At 39.2% G+C, this 26,900-nt stretch overlaps 2 protein-coding genes across 4 annotated transcripts; one reads left to right on the forward strand and one right to left on the reverse strand.

The window, feature by feature from the left end:
* The first annotated feature begins 5,705 nt into the window (after nucleotides 1–5,705).
* On the forward strand, nucleotides 5,706–19,125 carry hemk1 (HemK methyltransferase family member 1). Of its 3 annotated transcripts, none has more exons than XM_017712645.2 (11): nucleotides 5,706–5,939; nucleotides 7,569–7,745; nucleotides 8,726–8,817; nucleotides 9,164–9,257; nucleotides 9,463–9,594; nucleotides 10,644–10,708; nucleotides 10,796–10,845; nucleotides 13,273–13,378; nucleotides 14,759–14,854; nucleotides 15,731–15,841; nucleotides 18,483–19,125. In XM_017712645.2, exons 1-11 carry the CDS (start codon nucleotides 5,880–5,882, stop codon nucleotides 18,511–18,513), a joined length of 1,014 nt encoding a protein of 337 aa, XP_017568134.1. In that variant the 5' UTR covers nucleotides 5,706–5,879; the 3' UTR covers nucleotides 18,514–19,125. The 3 variants fall into 3 exon arrangements, with proteins under 3 accessions (XP_017568134.1, XP_037390831.1, XP_017568135.1); XM_017712646.2 differs by having other exon boundaries at nucleotides 5,716–5,752; XM_037534934.1 differs by lacking the exon at nucleotides 7,569–7,745 and having other exon boundaries at nucleotides 5,708–5,939.
* A 3,373-nt stretch (nucleotides 19,126–22,498) lies between these two features.
* On the reverse strand, nucleotides 22,499–26,556 carry cish (cytokine inducible SH2-containing protein). Its single transcript, XM_017712641.2, has 3 exons — nucleotides 25,932–26,556; nucleotides 25,000–25,163; nucleotides 22,499–23,777 (listed from the first exon to the last, which is right to left on the reverse strand). Exons 1-3 carry the CDS (start codon nucleotides 25,949–25,951, stop codon nucleotides 23,287–23,289), a joined length of 675 nt encoding a protein of 224 aa, XP_017568130.1. The 5' UTR covers nucleotides 25,952–26,556; the 3' UTR covers nucleotides 22,499–23,286.
* Nucleotides 26,557–26,900: the final 344 nt, after the last annotated feature.

The raw sequence follows: 26,900 nt of genomic DNA on the forward strand, positions 1-26,900 counted from the left end.
ATGAGGCTCTGGGACAAAGAATTTGTGAGGTCTAACTCCACTGATGCATAAATCAGAATGATGGATCTTCAGCATAGGTCATCGATCATTATCCTTATGTTTTTATATGATGATTAAGCCTTACTGAGAATACTTGGCCTATTTGAGATGTTTGGATGATAAACTGACTAAGAACGTTGATGATGAATGTTGAACTGATTACATTCATTGAACTGTGTGCTCTTGTCTGCACAACATGAATACATTTAGTCTGTAATGAATATAGATCTGCAAAATAAAAGCTGTATAATGCCTAATGTGACACATTTCATCCTCACATGAGCTGTTCTGGCGGTGAATAATTCCAGAGAGAGAAGGCCTGGAGAACTCATTACTGCAAACTCTGACTTTATGGAAATATAAAGTGGAGCACTATGGGCTTAATTTTTCACATGTGCATTTGTTTATGGTTCTTTTTATGGAAGTGAGGGCTGTTCTTATGGCTGTTAGAGGGATGCTAGGAGAAGAGTTGAGGATTAGCCACCAGCTAGGGTCAAAGCCATTATTTTAGACCACTGGCTTAAAATGTTTTTGTCTTTAAAGATCTGCAAATGACAAATGTGAAAATTTCCAACAATCTAAAATGAACACGTCATGTAAGCAGGGCTTTTTCAGCTCCTTCCCTTACTGTGTTTCAGATGAGCTTTGTGCAGTGGTAACTCACAGATATTATCAGCTGTGCAAGCCATAACACAGTATGTAGTAATACACCTTTCCCACCACTTCAAAGCAGTTTCACAAAGCTGCCTGTCACACAGGAACTGTGACTCATCTATGAAAAGGAAACTTCCATGTGTTTCCCCCCTCACACTGTTCTGGTGCCTATTTACATTTCATATGGATGCAGGACTGTTTGACTGTTTCTGAATATTTGAATACTTGCATATTCTTCATAGTTGACTTTCACTGAGGAAAGGCAGACGGGTCCACATGAGCCTGAGATTGTACAAAGAAAACTGAGGGACACAGAAAAAAGAAGAAAGCTTTTTCTTCTCCACAACATCTCTAATGCTAAACTTGGATTAACTTGGTGGCCGAATAATAATAATAATGGCACGCTTCGCTTAGATGTTTATGTATCTTTCTCAATGAAGGAATTCCACAATTTTTTCATAACGTCTGTATAATTCAATCACTCAGATGTAAACAAAGTCATTCAGACTTTCATTCAGAGTGGTTTGATGTGAAACGGTCCATTGTAGAGAAACATGCTGATTTGAATTTGTTTACAGTGGTGGTAGGAGGAGCCAGGGGTTGTGATCATGTCTATAACACAAATATAGCCATTTTGTTTGATGTAATGTTTATAATGGTGAAATATTAGTCAAGAGAAGTTCTTTGGGGACTATTTTGGCCCTGTATTTGCCTCTTTGCCATGAATCTGTTTAAGACAACACATTTTAGGCCAGTAGTGCAAAACTCTGGTTGCAGGAGGTCTGATATCCAACATAGTTTAATAGTGTCCCCTCTCAAACACACACACACTAAACTTGTAACCTATTAACATACAGAACTGTGCAAAAGTCTTAGGCACCCAAGACACATTTTCAAAATCTGTGTATTTGTGTAGTATGTGTGTATTTGCTAAGAAAAGTGTTAATATTTGAATAGACAAAATATATAGAATATTAATTAATAATGATTTTTATATATATATATATATATATATATATATATATATGTATATATAGATAGATAGATAGATAGATAGATAGATAGATATACATATATATATATAGATAGATATATATATATATATGTAGTAAATAGTGATTTTATGGATGTTAGTGTGTTTACCCATTTTCAAACCTCTCCTTGAGGAAGCCCAGTATTATATGTAGTTAAAACAACTCCTGGTTTGACCAATCAGTGCTTCAGTAAATTGTGCTCATGATGTAATTGAGGATATTAACAAGTCTCTGTGGCAGCTGTGAAGGTGTCATGGAAAAATATGGACCCAAGAAATTCTTGCTACTTTTTATTTTTATGTTTATTTGAATTATGAATATGACTTTATTCTAATGTATATTGTGATAAACTCACTGCTGAGGTAAATTGTTTAAAAATATGCTTAGATGCCTAAAACTTTCACACAGTACTGTATGAGTGTAATCAGGTGTATCGGGGCAGGTAAATCACCAAATTATACTGGACACCCTCCAGGTCCAGAGTCTTGTCTTAAGTACAAGTACTACTGTAAAGCAATGTCTCAGGCATCACATGTATTCATGACCATTTCATGTTATAGCTTTCTGTGACGAAGCTTTTGAAATACTTCAGAGCTTCGGTTGTCTGGTTCCTATAGCTTCAGATGTCTGGTTCCTATCACCAGCACAGTGAACCTCCATCATACGTAATGGAATCAGCACTGACAGAGCACCATAAAATTGTGGGAGAGTGTTTCTTCTTCTTGTTGTTCCTTTTCAGCAGTGAATTGTTGGTTGGGAGAATACTGTGTAGTAGTCTGCTTCTGACCAGCATACCAGCGCAAGTTCACTTTGGCTCACAAGCATCAGCCAGTTTCTGCGACTGTAATTACAAACACACTGTGAGCTATTAAACACAGGCACGCCTCTGGGAGAAATGCATGTCAAATAAACTCTACGCATCATACAGGCTCCTGCCTTTCTTCTCTCTTCTTTTCTTTTCTTCTCTCTTAGACCACATTTTTTGCTTTTATTGACCACTAGAGCCTTTTCCTTTGTCGCTGTCTTCCTTCCTTCCTTCCTCCCTTCCTTCTCCTTTCTCACTTTCAAGTTCCTTTTTTTCTTTACTTCTTCTGGTCTTTCTGAAAATCTTTGCTTTGCATTTTTCTTGTATGTTTCTCTCTCTCTCGCTCTCTTGATTTCTCTCTCTCTCTCTCGCTCTCTCTCTCTCTCGTGTGATCCTGGGTGATGTGTTTCAGGTTTAACACTGTGCACTTAAAAAGATTGTTCTTCAATGTTTTTTATAACCATGTGTTCTATGTAGAACCATTTCATGCTTAAATGGTTCTTTGCATGGTGAAATCAGTCTTTAGGTTGATGGAGAATGTATAATTAACGTAAGATTGTATAATTTGAAATTGCTTCTATATAGCACCAAAAAGGGCTTTGCTATTGTTACAGTGCCTGAATAGAACCATTTACAACACGTTCTCCATCAATCTGAAGAACCATTTCACCATACTAAAAAACATTTACGCATGCAAATGATTCTATATGGAACTGATAGAACTGATGGTTCTAAAAAGAACCATTGCCTTTACTAAAGAGCCATTGAAGAACCATCTTTTTAAGTATATATATGAGCAGTCATGGCCACTTTTAGAGAGACCCAGATTGAACTCTGCAGCCCCTCCAGTACACAGCAACAATCAGTGCCATCTGGCCTGCAGAGCATTTTCTCTCGCACACATGATCAGCACAGGCTTGCCAGCCAATCTGCTTCTCTTCATACTTTTCCTTCACAGATCCACACTGGAGTTACCAGGCTTCCACTTTACCTAGAACTTAGCACTGACATAAACGCCTAGGGCATTTGTTAAGATCAGCCTGTTCACATTAGCTACACTGTCTATACACAAGTATTCAGACGTCACTTCTGATCAGAGGATTCAGCTTTAAGTTGCACTTATTGCTGATAATTGTGTTCAATTGTGCACACATAGTTTGTATAATCCTCTTAGAAAAGCACTGCCAATAGAGTGGGACAAAGGCAGCTGCACATGAGTTGGGATGAGCTGGGGTGAGTTGGGGTGGTGTTTGTTATCTAGAGATAATCATCCAATATGCCTGACATCACTAATGCTCTTGTGGCTGAATGCAATCAGATCCTCACATCATTTTATTGCATTTTATTTCATTTTTTACTATTACAAAGCTTATCAGAAAAGTAAATACTGTTACGGCAACGAAGGAGGACAAACTCCGTAATAACACCCCTGATTTCAGAGGAAACTTTGGATGAATGGACATCTACATAGTTTTAGACATTTAGCCTTGTATACTTTTTTAGGCCATTGGACCCGCATTCTCCAGTTTTGCAATTAGTTCAGGGGTGTTCAGTCCTGGTCCTGGGAATCTACCACCCTGCAGAGTTCAGCTCCATCCAAAGTCTAGCACACCTAATCCAAAGAGCCTTCAGGGTCATCTTAATATTAGAGCCAAGTGTGTTAGGTCAGAACTCTCCAGGGTTGTAGATCTCCAGGACCAGGACTGAGCACATCTGAAGTAGCTTGTGCCATTTTTTGGTGGATTGTGTGATTCTAAAATGAATAGAGGGAAGAGAAACACTTAAGACTGTCTTTGTTCATCTAGTGTTGACTGAATGGGCTAGAAATGTCGTGCCATTTAAACACCAGCTGGGTTACTAGTTGGTCTCCACAGCTCTGTTCCCACAGCCGCTCTCTTAACCCATTTTTAAAAGTAAAGGGTAACTTTGGCTGATGGGGTCACACGACCTTTTATTAAGACACATTCTCATTTCTCTTCATTTCCCTTCAGTTAACACACACACGCAAGCTAAGGGGTCAAGCGATGAATTTGTCCACGCTTGAAAATTGTTGACATTTCTGTGACACCAGCAAGAAGAGAGAAGAGAGAAAAGCTGTGGGAATGGCGCCCTCTTCTGTTCACAAGTGATTAAGTGTAAACCACCGTTTTAAAGAGGCCATATTCTACAGTTTTTGTGTTTTGTTTGTCTCCCTCTGGTCCACTTACAATGTTTTGTGTGAGTCTAAGTATTCAAAAAAAGTCAGAATTAATTTTCCGTGACCATATTCCAACCACTTTTCATCCATTATATGTTAAGCCTTCAAGAATGGCTGGCTGCATTGCAGTGACAGAAGAAGCCCGGGCTGAAACATTACTTACCGTCAGTCTAAACAAGCAAAACGGCTGTAGACTAAATAGATGAATATATGAAAGACACTGTTTTGCATGACGTCACAAATAGAACACAATTTTGGGGGCAATTCTTTCTCCTCGCTTTGGTCGTTTGCAGTTCAATCCATTAGCTTAGTGTCCCCTCATCACACAATGTTTTGTACGATCTTTTGTGCTTCAGACTGCTGCTTATTTCAGTTAAACTCAATAACAACTTAGCAATGAAATAAACAACCAGGACATTTGTTAGGATTAGGTTGTATTACATTAGCTATACTGTATATCCAAAAGTGCCCAAACTTCCCACCAGACTTTGTTTGTGATGCACAGTGCATCAACCCCCCCCCCCCCCCCCCACCTCCGACCCCCATAAAGAAAGGAAAAAGGAAAAGTTAACTTTTATCAAATTGTCCTGTGTTGTTAGGAGCTACATGAGAAAAGAATGTCCACCAGCTGAGTTGTAAGTGGATGCGTACACTTCTCTTTATGAAGCTGTTTCTAATTCATTAGTATTTTTGATAACAATATTTTTAACTGAATCCAATTTAATTGTGTTTCTTAAAGAGCAAAGTTATCATGGTTTTCCGTTATTTGTTTGGTTTTGCCAGAGATAGAATTTTATTAGTTTTTGTAATTGAAAAATTAGAACAAAATGGTATATATTTTCAAAATGTGTTTTAGGACTGGTAAAGGTCTATAATACGACATATGGATTGTGTAGGTTATGCGTCTGGAAGTAGAGAATCATGAGAGAACGCATGCTCTTATTTTGAAATTTGGTTGGGCCGTGCTGTTTCTGCGTGTACAATGTCACCAGCAGCATGGAGCCGTCAGAGTGGAGAGTGTGTGTATGTGTTGAGGATTTGATGGCGGCGACTTTTCGGGTTATGGTGATGTTTTTGAGCGACTGTTCGGTGAAATGTTACCACTAGGCCTTATTTCAGTATCCAGCAGGCCCATATAGGTTCGCAGGAAATGAATAGCATTGTCAAACGTGTTATTCACCGGATTAGAAGAAACATTTCTAGTCAGCAGGTAAGAGCAGTTATAAAGAGAGTGCAGCTGCAGTCAGCTGGTTTTCTCATATGTAGTGCTAAAAATTATTGCTAGATTTGGACTTTTTTGGCAGAGATTTATAACCTTAATTTCCGAGCTCAAAATATCTTTAATCTGTTTGACCACCGTATTATTATAATGTCGTGCATACATTTGACATGCATCTGAAAGTGCTTCACAGCCATTGTAAAAAGGAGAGGAGTAATGCACAATAGAGTAAAAACAGTGGGATTTTATTCTTCTCGTTCAAATCAAAAGAATGAATAAGAAAATAAGAGCTAGTGGCAAAGGTATAACAGGCAGTTCTTGTTCGTCCTCCACTTTTTTCTTGCTCCTAAAGGGGAATTCCACCAATTTCTCAAGATTTCTGAGTAATTCAGTCCTTGAGATGTAAACAAAGTCATTCAGAGTGGTTTGTAAAGTGGTGCATTGTAGAGAAACTTGCAGACATTGATTCTTTACAGTGGTAGTGACAGGTGCCAGGAGTCACAATGTCTACAACACTGACATAAACATTTTATTTATTATTTCCAGTCATGAGATCCAGATCTGACATATGCGCTCACAACAATATGTTGTCTTTGTTTATCAACGATCAGACATTAATAGATGTGTGATGTTATAGGCTTATTATGGTCAATTCCAATCCATGGATTGCATTACGATCAGGTGGGCCTTTACATCATTTTAGGATGAGTAGTGGGTGAGAAATACTGGCCATATTTCTCTGGTAGAGGTTGACCAAGGGAATGCTCTGCAGTATTATATGCTATGATACTATATTCAGTATTATGTGTTATAATGTATGATCTGTGTGTATTTTACATAAGCTGTACCTGAGAGGACTTTGGGCCTCATCCACCAACCATTCTTAGGAAGAATTTTCTTTTTACTTATGCATTTATCACAAAGATTTTGGAATTCATGAATGTCTTCTTACTTGGCATTTGTTCTTAGGTAAGAACAGATTCTGTGCATTCAAAGCAATTCTGCAGTTTAAGAACACGTCATGGTCCAGGCAGTTTATGTGCCTGAAAACCTTTTGAAACACAATGCTTACAATGTTAAACAGGTTAGCTTGTTGTCTGTCTGTGAAATGTGTGCACAAAGAAATAAAGATCGATTCTCTGGACACAACAGTGGCCCTCCTCATTTGAATAAGTGGGTTTGATTATTTGCTATCCAAAACCATCACTGAACCTACACATGCATTCTGAATGTTTATACGTAGTGTTGATTATGGTGAAATAGTTATAAATCTGAAAAAATATGCATGCATACATTTTCAGCCAAAGCATTATCATAAGACTGTCATAAACAATGTGACAGACATCAGGCAATACACATCTAGCCATTGTAATAGTTTTCTGTGAGGGAGCTTTCAAAGGAATTGAACTACTCACATGTCTGGTTCCTATCATCACCACTGTAAATTCTGACTCAGCAAGTTAGAACAGAGCATTTTGCATCACTCTGAATGATTGTTTACACCTTAACCAATTAATTAAGTAGGTGTCTTCTGTTTGTAGTTGTGCTGTTATTATATTTCAACGATTGCATTTTGTTTTCTAATACTTTGCATATCTTCTTTACAATATGTTTTTCCAGGCATTGTTCACATTGTCCTGCAGAGCTGTAGGCGGCGCTGTTGGCCCTCCTGTAGACTGCAGTGTGACAGTAGAGCAGGCAGTTAGTTTGTGGGCTCGACTCTTCCAGCAGCACGGCATCTCTGAACCCCTCCTTTCCAGCCAGTACATCATAGCTCATGTGCTTGGAAAGAAAACAGTGAGTTTATTTCTCTCTCTCTGCCTGTGACTTCCTGTTTTCCGACATTCTGCAAATTAATCTCCTAGTCTTTATTTCATTGCAAGTCCCATGCACTAGAGGTCTGAGCCGAAACAACAAGATTAATCTCCAGACACTGATTGTGTGTGATGCTAGAATAAATAGAGGATCTCTAATGACAGAATAACGTAGATAAACTGAGTTTGATTTAGTCTCATCTTCAGCGGACCAGTCTAATGGCCAGGTGCTGCAATTCTGCGCTATTTTTGTGTTGTACTCTTCAAGAAAACACCAACCACAGGCCATTAGTTACATCATCACTGCCTCAACTACTGGCCCATTTGATTCCCACAGCCCACGTATAGTACATAATTGGGTCATAAAGTAATACAGAGTTGCTATATGTATGAAAAGTCTGTATGTGACTAGGTTGGAACCATGTCTGGGAAAACAATCTCTTTATTTTTCATATATTTCAGCTTTTCTTTATGAGTAACTTTCCTGTTTTTATTTGCCTTGGTTGCCTGCCTTCCATAAATGGAGTGATTTACTGCTGAGCAATATAAGTTAACAAGGTGTGTGTGTGTGTGTGTGTGTGTGTGGTAACTGGCAAGAGTGTTTCATTGTTGTCTCACTGTATTTATCCAGAACACGTAGACTCATATTCTTTTCAACAAACACACTGAGCAGTTCCACCACAATTACTGCCTGTTTGTCCGAGAACTTCTAGGAATTATGCTTCCCCACATCCCCCCACTGCCTTGTTTTCCTAATTATAAACATCTCTCTCTCTCTCTCTCTCTCTCTCTCTCTCTCTCTCTCTCTCTCTCTCTCTCTCTCCTCTCTCTCTCTCTCTCTCTCTCTCTGTCTCTCTCTCTCTCTCTCTCTCTCTCTCTCTCTCTCTCTCTCTCTCTCTCTCTCTCTCTCTCTCTCTCTTTCTCTCTCTCTCTTTGTCTCTCCCCTCTCTTTCTCTCTGAAAGCTGCACTGTGTGGAGAGGAGTCATCTCAGTGACAGTCTGACTGACCAGCAGAGGGAGAATGTGTGGAAACTGTGTACCAAGCGCCTCACAAGGTACTGACTCAACTGTCTACCGACAATGGTATTCTAATATTTAAACACAGTGCGACAGGCCAGGGCCAAGCAGCCAGTTTTTTCATTATTTAGTGTCTTCACCTTTTGCCGTTATTATGGCTTCCATTCCTTTCGAGAGACCACAGTTTTTCAAGGAAATCTGCAGGGTTATTTTTCCACACCTCCAAAGTTCAGTCTTAGAAGTTGATTCTCATAATCCAAGTGCATCCTTATAGCCCCAGCACAAAACATTTTAGCAGATTTGGCAGATCAACTACATTTGGGATGAGGGGAAAACTGTACATTTTGTCTGACCTGGTGTTTAGAGTGTGTTTGTGTGTTTCAGGATGCCACTGCAGTATGTAATTGAAGAGTGGGACTTTAGGGACCTGACTCTGAAGATGAGACCTCCAGTGTTTATCCCACGCCCCGAAACAGAGGTCCAACATCACACACACGCATTTCTCAGTAATCTGCAGTGCCCTTTATCTTGTATGCCAAGCGGAGACCTTCACTTCTAATGCACTAGAAATTAATTTTGGAAACACAGGATGTGACTCATGCATAAACATGGTGTGTGATTATACAGGTATCATGACAAACGTGCAGATTTGTGCGTTTCTGTGTGTGTGGGATTGCGTGTAGGAGCTGGTTAGTTTGGTGTTGGAGGATCTCCAGACAGAGTGGAGGGGCAGGACGTGGCCTGCTTTAAGATGCCTAGAGGTGGGCTGTGGAACGGGCGCAATATCTCTTAGCTTACTGCACAGCGTACCACAGGTTAGTTTCCACCACACCCAGCACTCATTATCCTTACTGGAAGATACTGCGCTGTTATCTTGCGAAGATATGTTACTAAGTGGTATTTGGGCTTCAGTTCCCTAAAGTGTTCAAAAGTACATAACACATATTACATACTAGTTTTACATATTAGACTCATAGTGGTTACCAAGTTGTTTGTGGTAGTTACTGAATAAAAAGTCTTAAAGGGGACCAGTTTTATACTGCATACATCTGCACAGTTTAAACAAGGAGCTGCACTTTCTGTGAAATTAACAAAACTCTCACTCTGAGTCAGTCAGTATGCCAACTTGTGCTGTTGACAAGAGATGAACTGAGAACATTTGCTTGCGCTCCAAACACTTGGATGTTTTTGAGCATCAGATTCAGATTAGATCTCGTTCCTTCCGGGGACAGTTGCCTATCGCTGTCGACAGATGCATCACCACCGCAGAAGAGAGGATAAACTGAGCAAGGTCCTGCATCTGGGCTCGTTCACTGTTTGTGTTGTTGTCTCTCCTCTATTGGTGAATTCTATTTTAAAATGAATGGCTTCAAAATCTGTTTCATCTTCTGCCTTATTATATTTAAAAATGTAGTGTGCTCTAACAACTACTATGGCTAGCTTTGTATCCACATTTGTTAAGGCTGCTCTTTCGTTTATTTATAAGTTTTAAGAGGATGGACAAATGCATGGGAGCAGAAAAGCCATGTGCGTCACGTCTCTGTTGATTCTTGGCAGTTCCCTCCCTCAGGAGACGGGACCAGTGATGTCAGTAGTTCAGTTTTTCCTTGTCTTTTTTTCTCTGAAATGGCTTAGATGGTAAAACCCATGGGTTTTCAAAGCATTGGCATGATGCAGCTCTATTGCTATTAAAAAAATGGTTCCCCTTTAAGATTAATAACTGAATAGTAAGCTTGCAGTGTATGAGGTTAAATCACAGTCTTGACTAAAACAGACCTTCATTTCATAATATCCATAATGTGTAAGACTATTGAGTGGTAATTCTTGATGAGGTAATTTGTTCCTTTAATGCTTTTACTGTAAGCTCAAGGCTATTGCATTGGACCAAAGCCAGGAAGCAGTTTTCCTAACGAAGGAAAATGCAAGCAGGTAATTATCACCTTTAATGCCAGCAGATATGAATACAAGTGAGCTGTTCATTCACGCACTAACACCTACATGTTTATTTCCCTTCAGACTGGGACTCCAGGGCAGACTGGAAGTGCATCATTTAGATATTATAAAGGGTAAGTGAGGAATGTTTAAAGTTTAAAATTTCATTATGATTTTACATTAGGAAGAAGAAAGCATCCCCTCTTTAAAGTAGAATGTTGTGGAGCTTCTTTTACAGAGAAAAACATACAGTATGAAGTGGTTGATGATTGACTGCTTTGACGACATTGTGGTGTTATGCAATGAAGAGCTTCCACTTGTTTTGACCTCGTCCCCAACAGCACAAACAGATAATGTAACAGCGTGACACAGAAGACACAATGACCGAGGTTAAAGTTGTTTGAAATCGAAGGTGTTTTTACAGACAAGCTTACACAGACTGGGTCACACCGTTGCAGTGTATAACAGGAAATTCAGGCTGCAGAGATAATGAGAGAAATAGAACTAAATATGTGTAGTATCTGTGAAGTATCGGCTGGATTTTGCAGTAAGACACAAAGGTATTTGTGCTGCACAGTGACAGATGATGGGAAGCAAATGTCAGCACCATGGAAGAGTAGCATTTTATTTTTTGCAAGGCAAGCATGACAAGCAAAAATACAGAAGCAGCAGGAAGGGATTGTTAACACTTAAGTCAGAGGTTACTGTACTGTAATTTTGCTATATTGTTTAAATATAATTACATATTTAGTCATTTATGTTATGAGTAACAAGATTTCCACACACACGTCTACAGTGTCTGTAGATGCCAATACGCTAGTATATTGTTATTAGCCCTTTGGGTAGCCGTTAGACATATAGAGTTCTTGTTACTGTGATTTTTCCCTTAATTACACAAGTAATTACAGGGAATTACACTAAATTGAACTTTTGACATTTTTCTGTTTGTTTCGATGTTAAGCAGTGGCTGAACTATGGAAAAATAGAAAGGACTGTTTATTTTCACAAAACGAGACCAATAACTTTGCTCAAATCATAATAAAATATCTCTTCTTCTTCTTCCAAATTCAAATGTAGTGTCAGTTACAAGAAAGAATCTGGACTTCTGACAGAATTTATTCTGCTTTTTTTCGAGTAACACCTAGATATGCAGGTCAGGGGTAAACCAGGACAAAGACTGAAAACCAGTGCTGGTCTGCATTACATGTAGTGTCAGACGTTTTCCACTAGATGATGGTAAAACACACATGCAGTCACAGTGTCCTTCCTGAGTCAGTGTGAAGCATGTCTGCTGCTCATATTGGCTTATATGAGAGAAATTGGTGAGAAATTGGTTTTGTATAAGGGAAAAACAATGCAGTGTATGTTATGAATATTTTCAGTATTTCAGGTTTTTTTGCAGGTTTTAAAGTGTCCATCTTTTAGCTGTATTAGAGGTTCCATTTTTTTTTCAGGAGACTTGCTCTTAGTTTTACAATGAAATTTGCAGGGGATATGTTTCCACATCTCCAAAGTATTCAAGTATTTCAAGTATTCAAATTATTTGTTTTTTTTTTTGTTTTGTTAAGTAAAAATAAGTTAAAATCCTTTTCAAAGAAAACACATTCTAATTAAAACACTAATGCACAATGATTCTTTATTTGCTGGATTTAACATGTTGGACAAAAGTAAAAACAAAATATGGCTTGTGCAAAAGTTATGGCACATTTTGTTTGTAAGGTTTTTTAGTTTGGATGAGGGTGTTTCGACTTAAACACCCACTGTATATGTATACATGCTTAGACTGTGTATGACTATATGGATGAGCCCAGACTGTGTACAGAGCTATTAGTCATTTCTGACTTTAGCTGCTAGCTCAAAGAAGGTATCCTTTCTAAACATTTCTAAACTTTGAGCAACACTGTCATCTGTTATCACTCTTTAATTTAAAAAAATGTTGAAAAATAAATTTGACTCAACGCTCACAGTAACAGACAGAGAGGATGCGTGCTTTTGTTGGATAAGATGCTCAGTATTTTTTAACTACATCAAATTCTTAAATATTTTACAATAAATAGGAAGTGGCCTTCTACTGTGTATGGGGCTTATTAGGGGCTGTTTTCCCTATGATTTGTAATGACTGTATGCTCTTTTCTGCATTGCTCAGTGATCCAGTGGAGATATTATCTCTATACCTATATTATTTTTTTATTAAAAAGGAGGACACAAATGTTACACTGCAGGTTTTCTTCTACCTTACAGCATCTAAAACACAAATCTTTTAGTGTAGCAAACATGTCAGGGTTTTTCATCAGTCTCTTTGTGAAAGGTGCTCCACAGGGCTCATATATTTCCTATACTGTCTATTTCCTCCTGATTGGGTGACCTCCACAGGCCTGTGGCTTCTCTGGCTGTTGAATATTGTTCTTGTAGCCTCAGTTCCGACAGCTTAATGCCTCTATTAATGGGAAGCTGAAGCAGCGCATGTTGCCAAGGCTTTCAGAGCCAGTTGGCGTGTTAGCGGGGGTACTTTAGCTGATATTGTATTCAGAAACGTATCTGTATGGGGGTCCTATTTTTAGATGCAGATTTGATGGTGAGAGACTGCAGTGCTGTTGATGTGCTGGTTAGCAACCCCCCCTACCTATTCACGGAGGATATGGAGTCTCTGCAAGAAGAGATCATCAGGTACTGAAAACACGCACTCATATACAGTGGGCCACACTCACGAATACCAAACACAGAGATATGACAAAATTCTAGAGGAATTCCATCCATTAAAGAACATCTGCATGATTCTGTCATTTAAATATAAACAAAGTCGTTCAGAGTGATTTGATTTGGAATGCCCTATTCTTGAGTAACGTCGGGAATATCAGAATTTTGTGCCTCTTAAAGCTCCCTTACAGAAAGTGTACATGAAATTACAGTATATTATTGGTCATTGACTTAACATTTGGTGTTCCCTTAGAACTTTAAATATCTAATAAACCTCTATAAATACACCCTGTTGTCTAGCACATAGTATTTCAGCCTATGCTGCTCTTTGATGAAAGTGAAGCTTACAGAGTTACAAAATTACAAATACAAGTACAAAGTACTTGTAAATATCAGCTTTATTGTAACCAAACTGTTGCAGATATTTTCTCTTACTAAACCCTTTAAATCTGCTTGGTCACTGATGAGTTTTTAGATTGTATTTAAAATGTGTGTTGATTTAAAAAAAATGTTTTCCACTAAATGGTCAATTGTGAATTAAATTTTATTGTCTTGCTTTCATTTCACATTTTCATGTAGTTGAGTAATTGGTCACATGGCCAAAGTCATTTATTTCCATCTATTTCAGGAAAGATGAGGTCCACAAAAGTTTGTAAAATATGTTAGAATATGTCTGTAACTATCCTATTTTGGTACATCTAATCTTTAAAAGGTCTATTAATGATATTTTAATTAGATGGTATGGCCAAGGTTACCTAATAAAGATGCATGCAGCTTCTGTTTAGTTTTTTTTTTTTAATATAATTGTTAATATACTGCTTATCAGTTCAATTATTTCAATTCAATTATAACAATTATTATTATTTTATTTACAATTACAATTATTAACTGTGACCCAGAATAAAGCTACTTTCTTAGTCATAGTCACCCCTGGATAAATGACACTTTGTTGATTTCCTAAGCAAAATAATTTATCCTTGACAGAGAAATCACTTCTGCGCATTTTAATGCACAGTTACTTTATTTGCTGAATTTAATGTAAAAAAAAAAAAAGACAAAAACAAATTATGGCCTGTGCAAAAGTTATGGCACATTATATATTTCATGTTATATATTTTTTCCAAACATGTTCAGCAAATAAATAGAAGCTGTACATTGTAATGAACAGAACAATGCCAGAGCATCAAGTCTTTTTCGCTTAGTAAATCAACAAAATGTGTAATTTTACTCACAGATCTGAGAATAAGCTGGGATGAAATGGCTGAATTGAAAAGAAAACACAGAACAGTTCAAAAGAAAGCGAGGTGTCCCTAAACTTTTGACAGGTGTCATGTCACTTCCCTTCTGCAGATTTGAAGACCATTCAGCACTGGATGGGGGTTCAGATGGCATGAGAGTAATAAGTCAGATTCTGACTCTAGCACCCAAACTCCTCACAAAGGACGGGTAAGAGGGAGTGTGTGTGTGTGTGTGTGTGTGTGTGTGTGTGTGTGTGTGTGTGTGTGTCTGTGTGTGTGTCTGTGTGTGTGTGTGTCTGTGTGTGTGTTGCTCGCTCAGTGAATATGATCTAGTGTCTGTGGCCTAGAAGAGCAGTGGAGTATAAATAGCTTGGCTCTAATCTAGCTAAGGAGCTTTCCCAGCACTTCTTAAGCGCTTCAGGGAATCTGTGCTGCTCACACTTCTCCACACTTTCATGGAAGCAGATAAGAGTTTTCCAGGGATCCAGGCTTTCTCCCAGTTATTACCCCACAGTATTCACCACCGCACGCTGCATGACTGGCTGTTGGTGATGACTGAATCTGGCTTGAGTAAAGCATTTCATTCTTTTGAAATTACACATTTAAAAAATGGCTAACCTCTTGTCATACAAGCCTAAAATTAACAGCCTGTGTTAGACAGAGAGAGATAGTGTGTGTGTGTATGTGTGTGTGTGTGGGGGGGGGGGGGGGGGGGGTGTGGGTGTGGGTACATGTGTGTCATCACTCAAAAGTGAGTGTTTGCTCTCTTTGCTTTCAAGTATTTCTTTAGTTGTTTATGTACATCTTTTGTATCCTACAAGCATCATCACTCTCATCTAGTGAATCTTCTGAAATCTGTTAATGTAGTTTTCATTCCCAGAAATGTAGCTTTCTCCATTTTCTTAGTTACATATGAATGTTTTATTTAAAAAATTCTTGCATAAGACATGAGTCTCCCTGTTTTTGTAATCATAAGCCTTTTCTAACTGTTCCTGTGATAAAATCTCTTTGATACATCATACATCCTCTCTGCTTTATCTTCTTTCCTGCACTTGTTCATTTGCCAACTCTGCTTTTTTATCAGTCGTGTGTATTTGGAGGTGGATCCACGCCATCCTGCCCTGCTAAAGCATCTGGTAGAGCAGAGGAAGCTAGGATTGCAGTATCTGGAAACACGCTATGATTTCACAAACAGGTCAGAATTACCAAGACAAATCAGAAATTGGTTTGTTTGCCTTAAACTAGTGAAAACTATTTTATAATCTGTAATTTCCCTAAATGTCAAATCAGCCAAGTAGTTCTGGAGGTTCTTTAATGTAGATTAATGAACTAGGATAATATGGAACATGGAGGAAATTGTATAAATATATAGACACCTGCTCGTTCAATGTTTGTCCCATCCTGAGGGAGTTTGTCCCTCCTTTGTAACAGCCTCTACTCTTCTGAGAAGGCTTTACAGTAGATGTTGGAAAATTGCTGTAAGAATTTATTTGTATTCAGCCATAAGAACATTAGTGAGGTCAGATACTGATGCTGAATGATTAGTTCTGGATCAAAAATGCCACATCAAAACACCCCCAAGGTATTGGATAGGGCTCTTCTGCACCAAAGCCCAAAGCTGGGGCTTTTATACTCCTTTATACTCCTTTGTATAGCCCACACATGGCATTGGACATGGTGACTTTAGGCTCATTTTCAGCTGCTCCAGAGCATCCCATTCTATTAGAGCTGTGTGCACACAATTCAAATAGCTGTTTTGCTAATAGGTGCACCTTGAAGTACTGAGTTTACAATTAGAAAAGGAGCCTGGATACTTCATATGTGGATAATGCATTATTTTAAGTTCTCTAAGTGTTAAGAATGAAACAAAGCCTGACACACACACACACACACACACACACACACACACACACACACATGTACATGCATCTTTGGCATTTTTAATGCATCTTTTTAGGGATTTTTTTAAAATGCTAACAAAGCAGGAGCTCACAGGAGACCAACTGATTCATGAGTGGAATCAGGTGAGCTGCTGCTTTTTTTAAATGGAAACCTTTGTGTGCAACATTGGGCCTTACTGTTTTAAAGGCGTCCTTGTCTGTCTTTACCCAAGAATGCATTATGGAATGTCTGAAAGGCTGTGCATGCCGTATCATTATTGATGTAATATTGACCACTTATGTGGACAATTACTCAAGTTACCAGAATATCAGAATTACCAGTCAAGGCAAAACAATAAAAGTGCACTTAACAACAAACCATGCACAGCCTTTGTGGATAAGATTGGATACCACTCTTTAAAAGGCTTGGGAGTGCAGACACAAGGACATAACATTCTTCTAGACTGTAAAGGGCATAATGCCCAATGAGGCTGCTTTGGATGCAGACTTCAGCAGACATGTGGAGTTACCCAAAGTTCATAAGAAAACACAGGTGATGACATGAAACATGAGGAGTGAAAATAATACCCAATTCATGTGCAGAGTTTGGTGACAGTGACGGTTATAGGGTCAGAGTCTAGAGATTTAGATTGGGCACATAATTGTCATCACTCTCTGTGGGTGGGTAGTATGGCCCTCTTTCTTTCCCCATGACTCGGCATGATGGGAGCCAACACTTGATGTAACAGAATGAGCAGTTGGCTTTTTCCTCCAAATGTGTTCAGCTGTCCACTGATGCTGCATTAGTGGCAGTTCGAAAAGATGTGTCTAGCTTCATGTTCCATGGAGGATGTACTAAACTTTACCCTCCCAGTTTACAGCAGTGTGTCAAAGGAGACCTTTCTAGTGGGTTGACTACGGTGACTGAGAAGATCCAACAAATAAAAATGAGCTGCAAAACTCAGAAAGCACTTTCATCAAAATGACGACACCGACACTACATCCCATAAAATTTGCAACTTCAGAAACACAGCAAAGCCAGTCACAATGCATCGCAAGTGTCTCTTGAAGACTCCGAGGGTTCAAAAGGGAGGAATATCTATGATGGAAAATCACTGACAGAAGTAGATCAAATCATGGACACTCGCATCCCCCAGTTCATGGTTAACCTGGCTTGCTAGTTTACTCTCTGACATGCCACAGCTGTACTATGGTAGTTAACTACTACTAGTTAAACATTTACAGCTAATTCTCATTACGATACAGTGATAGCAGTTATCTACACAAATAAAAGTCAGCTTTTACTGTGAATGTTTGTACTGCACAGAATGTAAAAGTCTGAATGGTTCTGTCCTCTCTGAGTGTCCTCCAGAAACATTTCCATTGTGCTATTTGCAATGTGTTGGGACTTCAGCCACTATAGTTGACATTGGCCATGACTAAAACTGGAGAGACAAACTGGGTAAAAGTCCAAATACATACATACATACATACATATAGAAATAATCAATCAATAGTTTGGTTTCTCCTTGACTGACATAAAGGATAGTGACATAGATGGGTAGTGCTGGAATGGAATGGTGCTCTGGAAACCTGAGAGCTCTATAGGAGTGTAATTTGAGTCTGAGTTCATACCTTAACTCCTAAAACTAGCAGCTTCAGTTCATGGCATGTTCAGAACTGAGCCTTGTTAGCTTTCAGGTTCTAGACATCATACCGGTCACATGATACGTTCGTATGCATGTGATCCCACGGGACAGTTACAACCACACTTTGTCTAGGCAAAACCACAAAGTAATTTAAAAAGAATTACACCCATTCCGAGAAATCTGCCCATGCCACTTTCCCTGTTATCTAACATGTGAATGTTAGTGTCTCTAAGCATCAAATAAACAGGTTACAGTAAGTATTTTTATTAATAATCACCACTGCTTTGCTTGTCTGTTGGTTTTCCAGGCCACGATTCTGCATCCTACAGAGAAGATGACTAGACTGAGGGAGAGCATGCTTCTGTGTGAGTAAGAGGCACAGATTGTGTAAGAGAGTGAGCTGAGGTACAGGTTAAGAAAGAGAGCAAGATGGACAGAGAAAGCACATAACTTGGAAGAAAGCTGATCTGGAAACGATGGATGGAGTCACCGCCATGAAGGATCTTTTTCTGTGGCCTCCTGCCAAAGTGCATTGCTTGCATCTCAGTTCCTATAAGCTTCCCTCCTCTCGGCACGTACTGAGATTTTTTGAAGAGTTGAAGGGCCCAGATCATGGAAAATAGACCACGAACGTCTTTCACATCAGTTTGAAACCTACTATTCACCGTACAGTTTATATACAATGGAATGCATAAGTTTGAACACCCCCAGTCAAATTACATGTTTTGTTGATTTTCTAAGTGAAAATAAGTAACACATTCTCTACAGAGAGCACACTCGAATGTGGCATTTTCTGCTTATGTTAGTGCAAACTTTCATTTTTTTGCTGAGGTTTAAGAGATAAGAACATAAACTATAAGCCGTGTACCTTTTGCACTGGCCACATTTACTTTTTTTCCCCAATATGAACAAATAAACAGTCATTATGCATTAAAATGTGCAGAAGTGTTGTCATCTGTATTGGATTTGTACTTATTTTCAAAATTATGTATATGATTCTATGGAAATTAAGCTGCCAAATGGCCCGTTTTTAATTCATCTGTTGTGATGTCATAAAAAAAACGGTAGCTTAGCTCTTATTCAATTTAAAGTGGGTTGTTTTTTGATTGAGGCACAGTACAGGGTGGCCAATCAGAACACTGGACATTTACCTATATCACTCTTAAAGGCACTGTAACAAAAGGTACAAAGGTAGGTTGGAAATGTTCAGTAATTAATTTATAACTTTTTGATATGTAAACCCACACATGACTGGAACTGTGGGGGAAAAAAGAAAAAGGAAATTGTTGGCTGCCTTCAAAGGTTTGATTTGTAGACTTGAAATGCATTACAATGGAAAGGCAGACTCTTCTCATGAACATGCATTGACTTGACTTGTAGAGTTTTTTAATTCATACACACCATCTGCACTGATTTAATGGAACTCATTGCTATTTATTGAAAGGTATGTTACCTCACATATACTTTTATGTTGGTGTAATAAAGGGCTGATTTAAAAGCAGTGAGAAATCCAAAAAATAATTCTCACTGTTTCCCATCCAGGAACATAGAGTAACAGGTTTCAGGCAGGTCTCTGTGTCAGAAGACTGGAGATTCTAAACTTCCTCTGACTGCTGCACCTGTGCACTTCAGCAAGACATTTAACTTTCAATTGCAGCAGGTGGGCTAAAAAAGAGAAACAGACTCCAAATGGCATTGTGTTCCTGAAGTAGCTCTAATGTGAGATTGCTGTTACTAATACAAACAGATGCTGGAATTATTACGGTTTCATTTATAAAAGAAAACAGGACCGTAATGCAGGTATAAAATATGCTTTATGTAACAAATGTACTTTATTTTAACATTGTGTTATTTTGACTATAAAAACGCAGCTCAGAGTGGTTTTTTTTTACTGTCCCCTATTTTCTTCCCATTATATTGCAACCAGTTCCCAGAGTAGTCAGACTGGATCTTCAGTATGCCTGCATTGCATAATTTTGCTTTAAACAGGTGTGCCCTTTGGAAAATCACATTCTTAAAGTTACCCTGTAATGCCACTTATGCTTATAAAGCATGTCAGACGCTGTCATCACTGGAAGTGATGCAAGACCAAAAAGAAAGGATCCCTGAGCCAGACAGCAGGCTTGGACACTCTTGTAGTGGTTGCAACATGCCAAGCACTGGCCCTTTGGCTTGATTAGGACGGCTCAGAGTCTTTAGCATGATTAAATAAGGATTTAAAATAAAAGGGGGGTGTTCCATTTTCAAGACCCACACAAAATTTTAAAAGGCTGGTTATCTCTTTGTGAAATGAACAACATCTGGCAGCCCTACTACTTAACCATTTCTGTTGTTATGATTGTCAATTGTTTTTCTTATTTCCTTCGCAACCAACTAGCGCAGTGCCTCCTACACTTTGCATGTCTGGCTATGGCTTCTTGTATGTGGCTGTGGTTTATTGTGGTGAGACTGCATTTAGTGCGTTTGTGCATGTGAGAAAGTGTGTGTGTGTGTGTGTGTGTGTGTGTGTGTGTGTGTGTGTGTGTGTGTGTGTGTGTGTGTGTGTGGCAGGGTGCAGTAGGCTGAAGGTAATTATTGAGGCCTTTTCTGAGAACTCCCCCTCCCGATGCTGCACTACCCTCTCCCTGGAAGCAGTGTGTGCATTCTGCGAAACAGCTGGCGGCCTGCCGCACACTCACTCGCTAGCGAACAAACACACAGGCACAAACACATATTCCCAACAATACTGCTTAAAGTGAACACTATATTCTTTCTGTTACTGTGAGTCACTGCATGCAGGCTAGACTGTATTCACTTATAAAAAGGTTTGTAATAACTTATGATTTCCAACAAAGCAGTTTAATAACCACTACAGATGATATTTCTGAGGTTAATACCGCTAGAGGGGACAAATGTAGAGAAAACCTTAAAAAACCTTCTATGGTCCTCCATATATTTACGTTGCCAGTGTATTTATGTAAGCTTGAGCTACTCAGATATATTTGCTTTCTTGGAAATTCTAATCACAATTTTGCTGAGAAAGACCTGCAGTGAGAGAAGAAGGAGAAAATTGATCACGCTATCATTCTCTCTCTCTTTCTCGTTAGTTAAACATCACTATCCCTCTCTCTTCCATGAATTTGATTGCCACATTCACTTTTTTCCAAAGTAATAAGCTTTGGAAGCCGCAAAATCCAGACTGTTTGTAAATAGGCTGGTGAATAGGACTGCGGCTTTTCCACTGCCTTTTGTGTCCTTCATTTTAACTCAAGTTGATTTAGAAAGAAAAGCAAATTAAATTTAAAACTATTTTTATATAACAATTTAGTGAAGTCAGATTACTTGACCACCGTGTGATTGTGTGCCCTGTAATATTTAGTTTAACATTTACAAATGCATTTTTGAGTAGTATTTATTTTGAATAAGATGAATAATGTTTGTATAAAAAGGGTTTTATTCTGGTGAACCTCTCAGGATCCTTATTTTAATGTGTTTATGACAATGATCGTGCAGTAGATGGCTCTGTGAGTGGACAGCCAATTTACTCATCCACATATGCATTTACTGAAAAGCCAGTACCTGGAAGACAAGAGATTCAGCTTGATTCTCTTACGTATTAATGTGTTCCAGGTCATTCTCTTTCCCAGAACACTTTCTTTGTTTTCCCAGAGATCTATGTCGGGAGAAAAAACTTTTCGTTCACTGGTTTATCACTGCATAGTTCCATGCGTTCACGTTTCATTTCTCAGCCTCAGAGTTGCCTTTTTAAAATTCTTTTCTACCCAGCCACAAACTGGAATAGTCTATGGACTTTAGGTCCTACCATTTTCACCAAGACTTTTAAGTTTTTTTTTGTTTTTTTTTAAATACACTGTAAAAAAGTATTTGCTCTTTTACGTTTAAAACAAGTTCATATCCCTGGTTTCCTTAAATGTTCAGTTAATTGAAATGCAGATAGAAGGATAAAGAAAGGTGAACATTTCAACACTGGGAGATCTACTAAAAGTACAAAAAAATAAAAAAGTGCATATATTGTCACTGTCCAAAGAAAAACATGTACCTCCAAAATGATAGCTTTACAGGAGAAGGCACAAACGTTCCTGGCTTTTAATATGAGATAATGTAAAGAGATTTTATTCCAGGAAATTTTGGAGCAATTCTGCTGGTCCATTCATCATAGAATTATCACTGTGTAAAGGACTGCTGTGTACAAATGATACAGAAAAATACAAATCACCAAAAATAGATAGTTGTGGGTTTTTTTTTTTTTTGGACAATGACAACATGTAATCATTTTCAGGGTCAGACCAAAGTAAATCAGATAAATTGGAAAGACTCAGAAGGCTCAATAAAGTTAATTTTTATTACAAAATGAAAAGGATCTTTGTCCATAATTATATACAACACCCACATTGTGGGGATAGAAAAAAATAAATTAATCTGAACTGATTAATATAGTCAGATATACCAGAATGTATTTCAACAAGAAAAAAATGAAAAGAAAAGGAAAAAAAGAGAGACAGGGCTTCTACTGAATGTGCCTTGACAGTGCCATGTATCAAGCAGTCAGGTAACAAGCTGTACAGCTCACTGACTGCTTCAAACTCTATACCTTCTCTCTAAGAATCTCTTAAATATGTGAAATGATCCTATGCAAAGGCTACAGTGCAGGGAGCAACAAATCCATGGCGAACTCCCAATCTTTGTCTTTACAAAGTCCACCCAGCGTCTCTGGTATAATGACTGGTATAATGAATGTATAATTTCTATGAACAAAATTCTTCTCTCCATTTGCACCGAAGAACGTTAGCTTGGCTGCCAATTTCTTTCTCACCTATTTGTCATTCACAAGTCCATTAGGTTCCATTACAGTTTTGGACAGTCAGTTCTTGGAACATAAAGGTTAATTTAACTTCCTGAAAAAGCATTGGCCAGATCATAAATTAGGCTTAACAATCAAAGGAGAGATTGTTCTAGAACATTACAAGTAGCGACCACTGGACTGGGAGCCAAAAGCCCCATTTTTATTGGAAGTGCGCTTTCGACTGATTCCCATGCCTGCAGGCTTAACTGGCATGACGTCAGTGCCCTCTCCTTTCCTTATACCCTGCCATGTGTTTGTCATGTTGTTTTCAGAGTTGGAAAGGGTAGTCCTGTAGGTATTGGAGTATTGGCCTAGGTAGAGGCAGGTTTTCTGGGCAGGTTGTATATCTGTTGATGGCCAAGCGTGTGAGATGTTGCAAAGAGGGGAAAGCTTGGGGACGGTGGAGTGGACGTTTCAGCTTTAGTAGCACCGCACATTCCTTAGGCACCGGAGTCACTTTGGAATCCTTCTCGTCCTCCTCGGACACCTCTTTCCCTCTCCTGGAGCCCACATAGTGCTGCACGAGGCTGGGTACGTCAGGAAAGGAGAGCAGCCTGGTTCTGGCTGGGGAGCTGGAGTCCAGACGGAAGCATCCCTGGCTATACTCAATGCGGACGTTGGTAGGCCCGCGCCCCGTTTTGACAGACAAAGTCAACATGTAGAGCGGGTGGCTGCTATCTCTCACCAGGAACGTGCCCTCCAGTGCCCCCTGAAGGACCGAATGGGCCTCGCCAGCAGTGATGGCGCCCCAGTACCACCCTAAAAAAAAAAAACAAGAACAGAAACCCTCTTTCATCAACGTCAGCTGCAAGACAATAAAACATCCTCTGCAGTTTCTATATCTCCACACGCCTACATCATATCTGAGCTGTGGTCTAGAGAGAGAACATCCTCTACAGTTTAGAAGTCATTTTGTCTGCATAACCTCATTTCAACAAAGTACAGCAGATTTACACCCAAATCAGGCTATCCTTGTATAGGTACATACACTATATGGACAAAAGTAAGTACAGGAGCTTTTATGACATATTCAAAATCCATAGGCATTAATGTGGAGTTGACCCCCTCTTCCTTTTTTGCAGCTAAAACAACTTTCTATAAGATTTTTGAGTGTGTCTGTGGGACTTTTTTGCCCATTCATCCAGAGAGGGCCTGACTCAGTTCAGATGACTAGCTCATCCCAAAGGTGTTCAATGGGGTTGAGGTCAGGGTTCTATGCAGGTCAGTCATGTTCTTCTACACCAAACTGACTTAACTGTGTCTTTATAGACAGAGACACACATTATACTTCCACTGCTCCAGAGTCCAGTGGCGGCGTGCTTTAGACCACTCCATCCAATGTTTGTCATTGTACTTAGCTTGCATGAAACTACTCAGCCATGGAAACCCATGCCATGAAGCTCCCAGCGCAAAGTTTTTGTGCTGATGTTAATGCCAGAGGACGTTTGAAATTCTACAGTTATTGAGTCAGCAGAGCGTTGGTGACTTTTATGCACTAAGTGAGCCTACTGTGGCATGGCCAAGTGCTAAGTAACTTTATGTGGTCTGCCACTTTGTGACTGAATTGCTGTGATTCCTAAACAATTCCACTATTCAATAATACTACTCACAGTTGATTGTGGAAGGTCTAGGAGGGAAGAAATTTCATGAACTGACTCATTGCAATGATGGCATCCTATTACAGTATTAAACTCAAATTCAGTAAGCTCTTTAGAATGACCCATTCTTTCACAAATGTTTGTAAAGGCAGACTACATGGCTCGGTGCTTGATTTTATAAACCTGTGGCAAAGAGACTGAATGGAACACCTAAATTAAATGATTAAGAGGTGTGTCCCAATACTTTAGACTTTTGTCCATATAGTGTGAGATACATATACATATATATATATATATATATATATATATATATATATATATATATATATATATATATGTGTGTGTGTGTGTGTGTGTGTGTGTGTGTTAATATTTTTGTTTACCTGATGCATCTAGATAACAGAATGTGCTGGCAATGGCACGCAGATCTTTGGAGGGGTCCCATATCTTGGTGGCATTGTGAAGACATCTTGGAGAAGAGGAAGAGATGACAGACACCCCAAGAGGAACCACCTGAGTTTGAGAGTCTGGCAACAGTGCTCTTGGACTGAAAAGAAAGAAGTGAGGAGAAACAATAAAAATGTAATAATAATCAAAAAAAATCTTTTGGTCCTACTGACTCAGTATTTTTATGTCTAAGAAAAATCAAATAATCACAGCGGATTATCAGAGAACCACTTTACAGAGAACAATACATCATTGTTCCCCTCTTTGTCCTGTTCTTGGATAGCCTGTCCATGTCTATTGATTTACTGCGTCAAAGAGGCAACTCAATCTGGGACAAGCTAGAATAGCCTACAGTATTTATGATATAACCGTTGTGAGGCTTACTTTTATTAAAAAAAATATGTACTAAACAAAATGCATTCTGTTAGCCTGATGAAAGAATGAAGCGAACAAATTACAATTAAGAACTGCGAGTCTTCCTAACGACACTGTTTTTTAGGGCAAGCCTATTGGATTTCCTGCAGCTTTATTCATGTCACTGAAAGCTATTTTTTTCGATTTAGCTTTCGATTTGACTCCTCTGGCGTTTTCGGTGTAAGAATAAGATTATCGAGATTTTTTTCCAGTCCTAAATCTGAACATCAAGCTTCATAGGTAGAACAGAAGACAATTAGAGGCAACTTTACCATAAAATAAAGACAATAAAGACACCAAAGCCCCGGGAGAACGAAGCAGTGCCTCTAAACACTCGAGGCACTGCGACTAGCCTGCATTAGCGACTAAGGTGTGAACAGACTCACTGAATAATGACAGTGTAAGCCCACTCACATGTTTCCATTCATACTGCGTATAATCTGACTGAACTCACCCTTGAACGCAGAGAATCATCGTTGATCTCAAAGTCTGAATCCTAAACGGTCTCTGAAAGTTTCTTGTCCGCTCCTGAGGGGTCTAGTTTGCCGTGGCTTCAAAAAATGTAAATCCAGCCCTGAGGGCGATGCGCGTCTCAGACCGGATCCTCCTCAGCAGCGTCTCTGCTCCGTTGTGTGGGAAAAAAGACAGACCGACGTTATAAACGGCTCATAATACACTAATGAAGCAGAAGCTGAGCTGGTAGCGAAACGGCCGCGGACATGGCTTGTGGAAATGAGAGGTGTTACGCCTGCTAATATCCTAAAAGTGAACCGATGAAACCCTGTAGGGTTTGGCCGCCTGAGCTCGCCTCACTTCCAGGAAGGCTTTTTTCTCGGAATCGCCTCTGACGCGAGCGCGAGCGCGAGCCTCCCTCTCACTCACACGCAGTGAATCATTTCCAGTAGGCGAGCGTTTTGTCTCTCTTTCTTTTTTTAAACTCGGTTGTCTCAGAGACTTTAGAGACACACAGTCAGGCGAGTTGTGTCATGACTAACCGGGGGATTTATTGGTGTGCGGGACACAGTTTAGCAGCCGTGTCAAACGGGCGTATGTCAGCGCACCCTCAGCGCTGTTAGCGTTACAGGCGCTCTGCCCAAAAGCCTTCTCAGAACTTTCCAGGAAAACGGAGCGTGCTGCCCGCCGCAGCCAATCAGCGCGCGTTCTGCGCCTCTGCAGCCCCGCCCCTATATCCTCGCGCCTGGCTTAAAGGGGAATTCCGCCGGTTTTTCAGAATTGAACCACAATTCTGCTGAGATGTAAACAAAGTCCTTTGGATTGCTTTAATGGGTCGTGAATAATGCGCTTATAAAATCTTAACGAGTGCACAGAAGGAATAAATCAACCCGAAGTGTTTAAAGCATCTAAAGGTATTTTAAACACGGTCAAAAAGATTTGTCACTTAAAACAAATAGTAATTGACAGT

Source organism: Pygocentrus nattereri, chromosome 26, assembly GCF_015220715.1.
Source record: "Pygocentrus nattereri isolate fPygNat1 chromosome 26, fPygNat1.pri, whole genome shotgun sequence".
Lineage (NCBI taxonomy): Eukaryota > Metazoa > Chordata > Actinopteri > Characiformes > Serrasalmidae > Pygocentrus > Pygocentrus nattereri.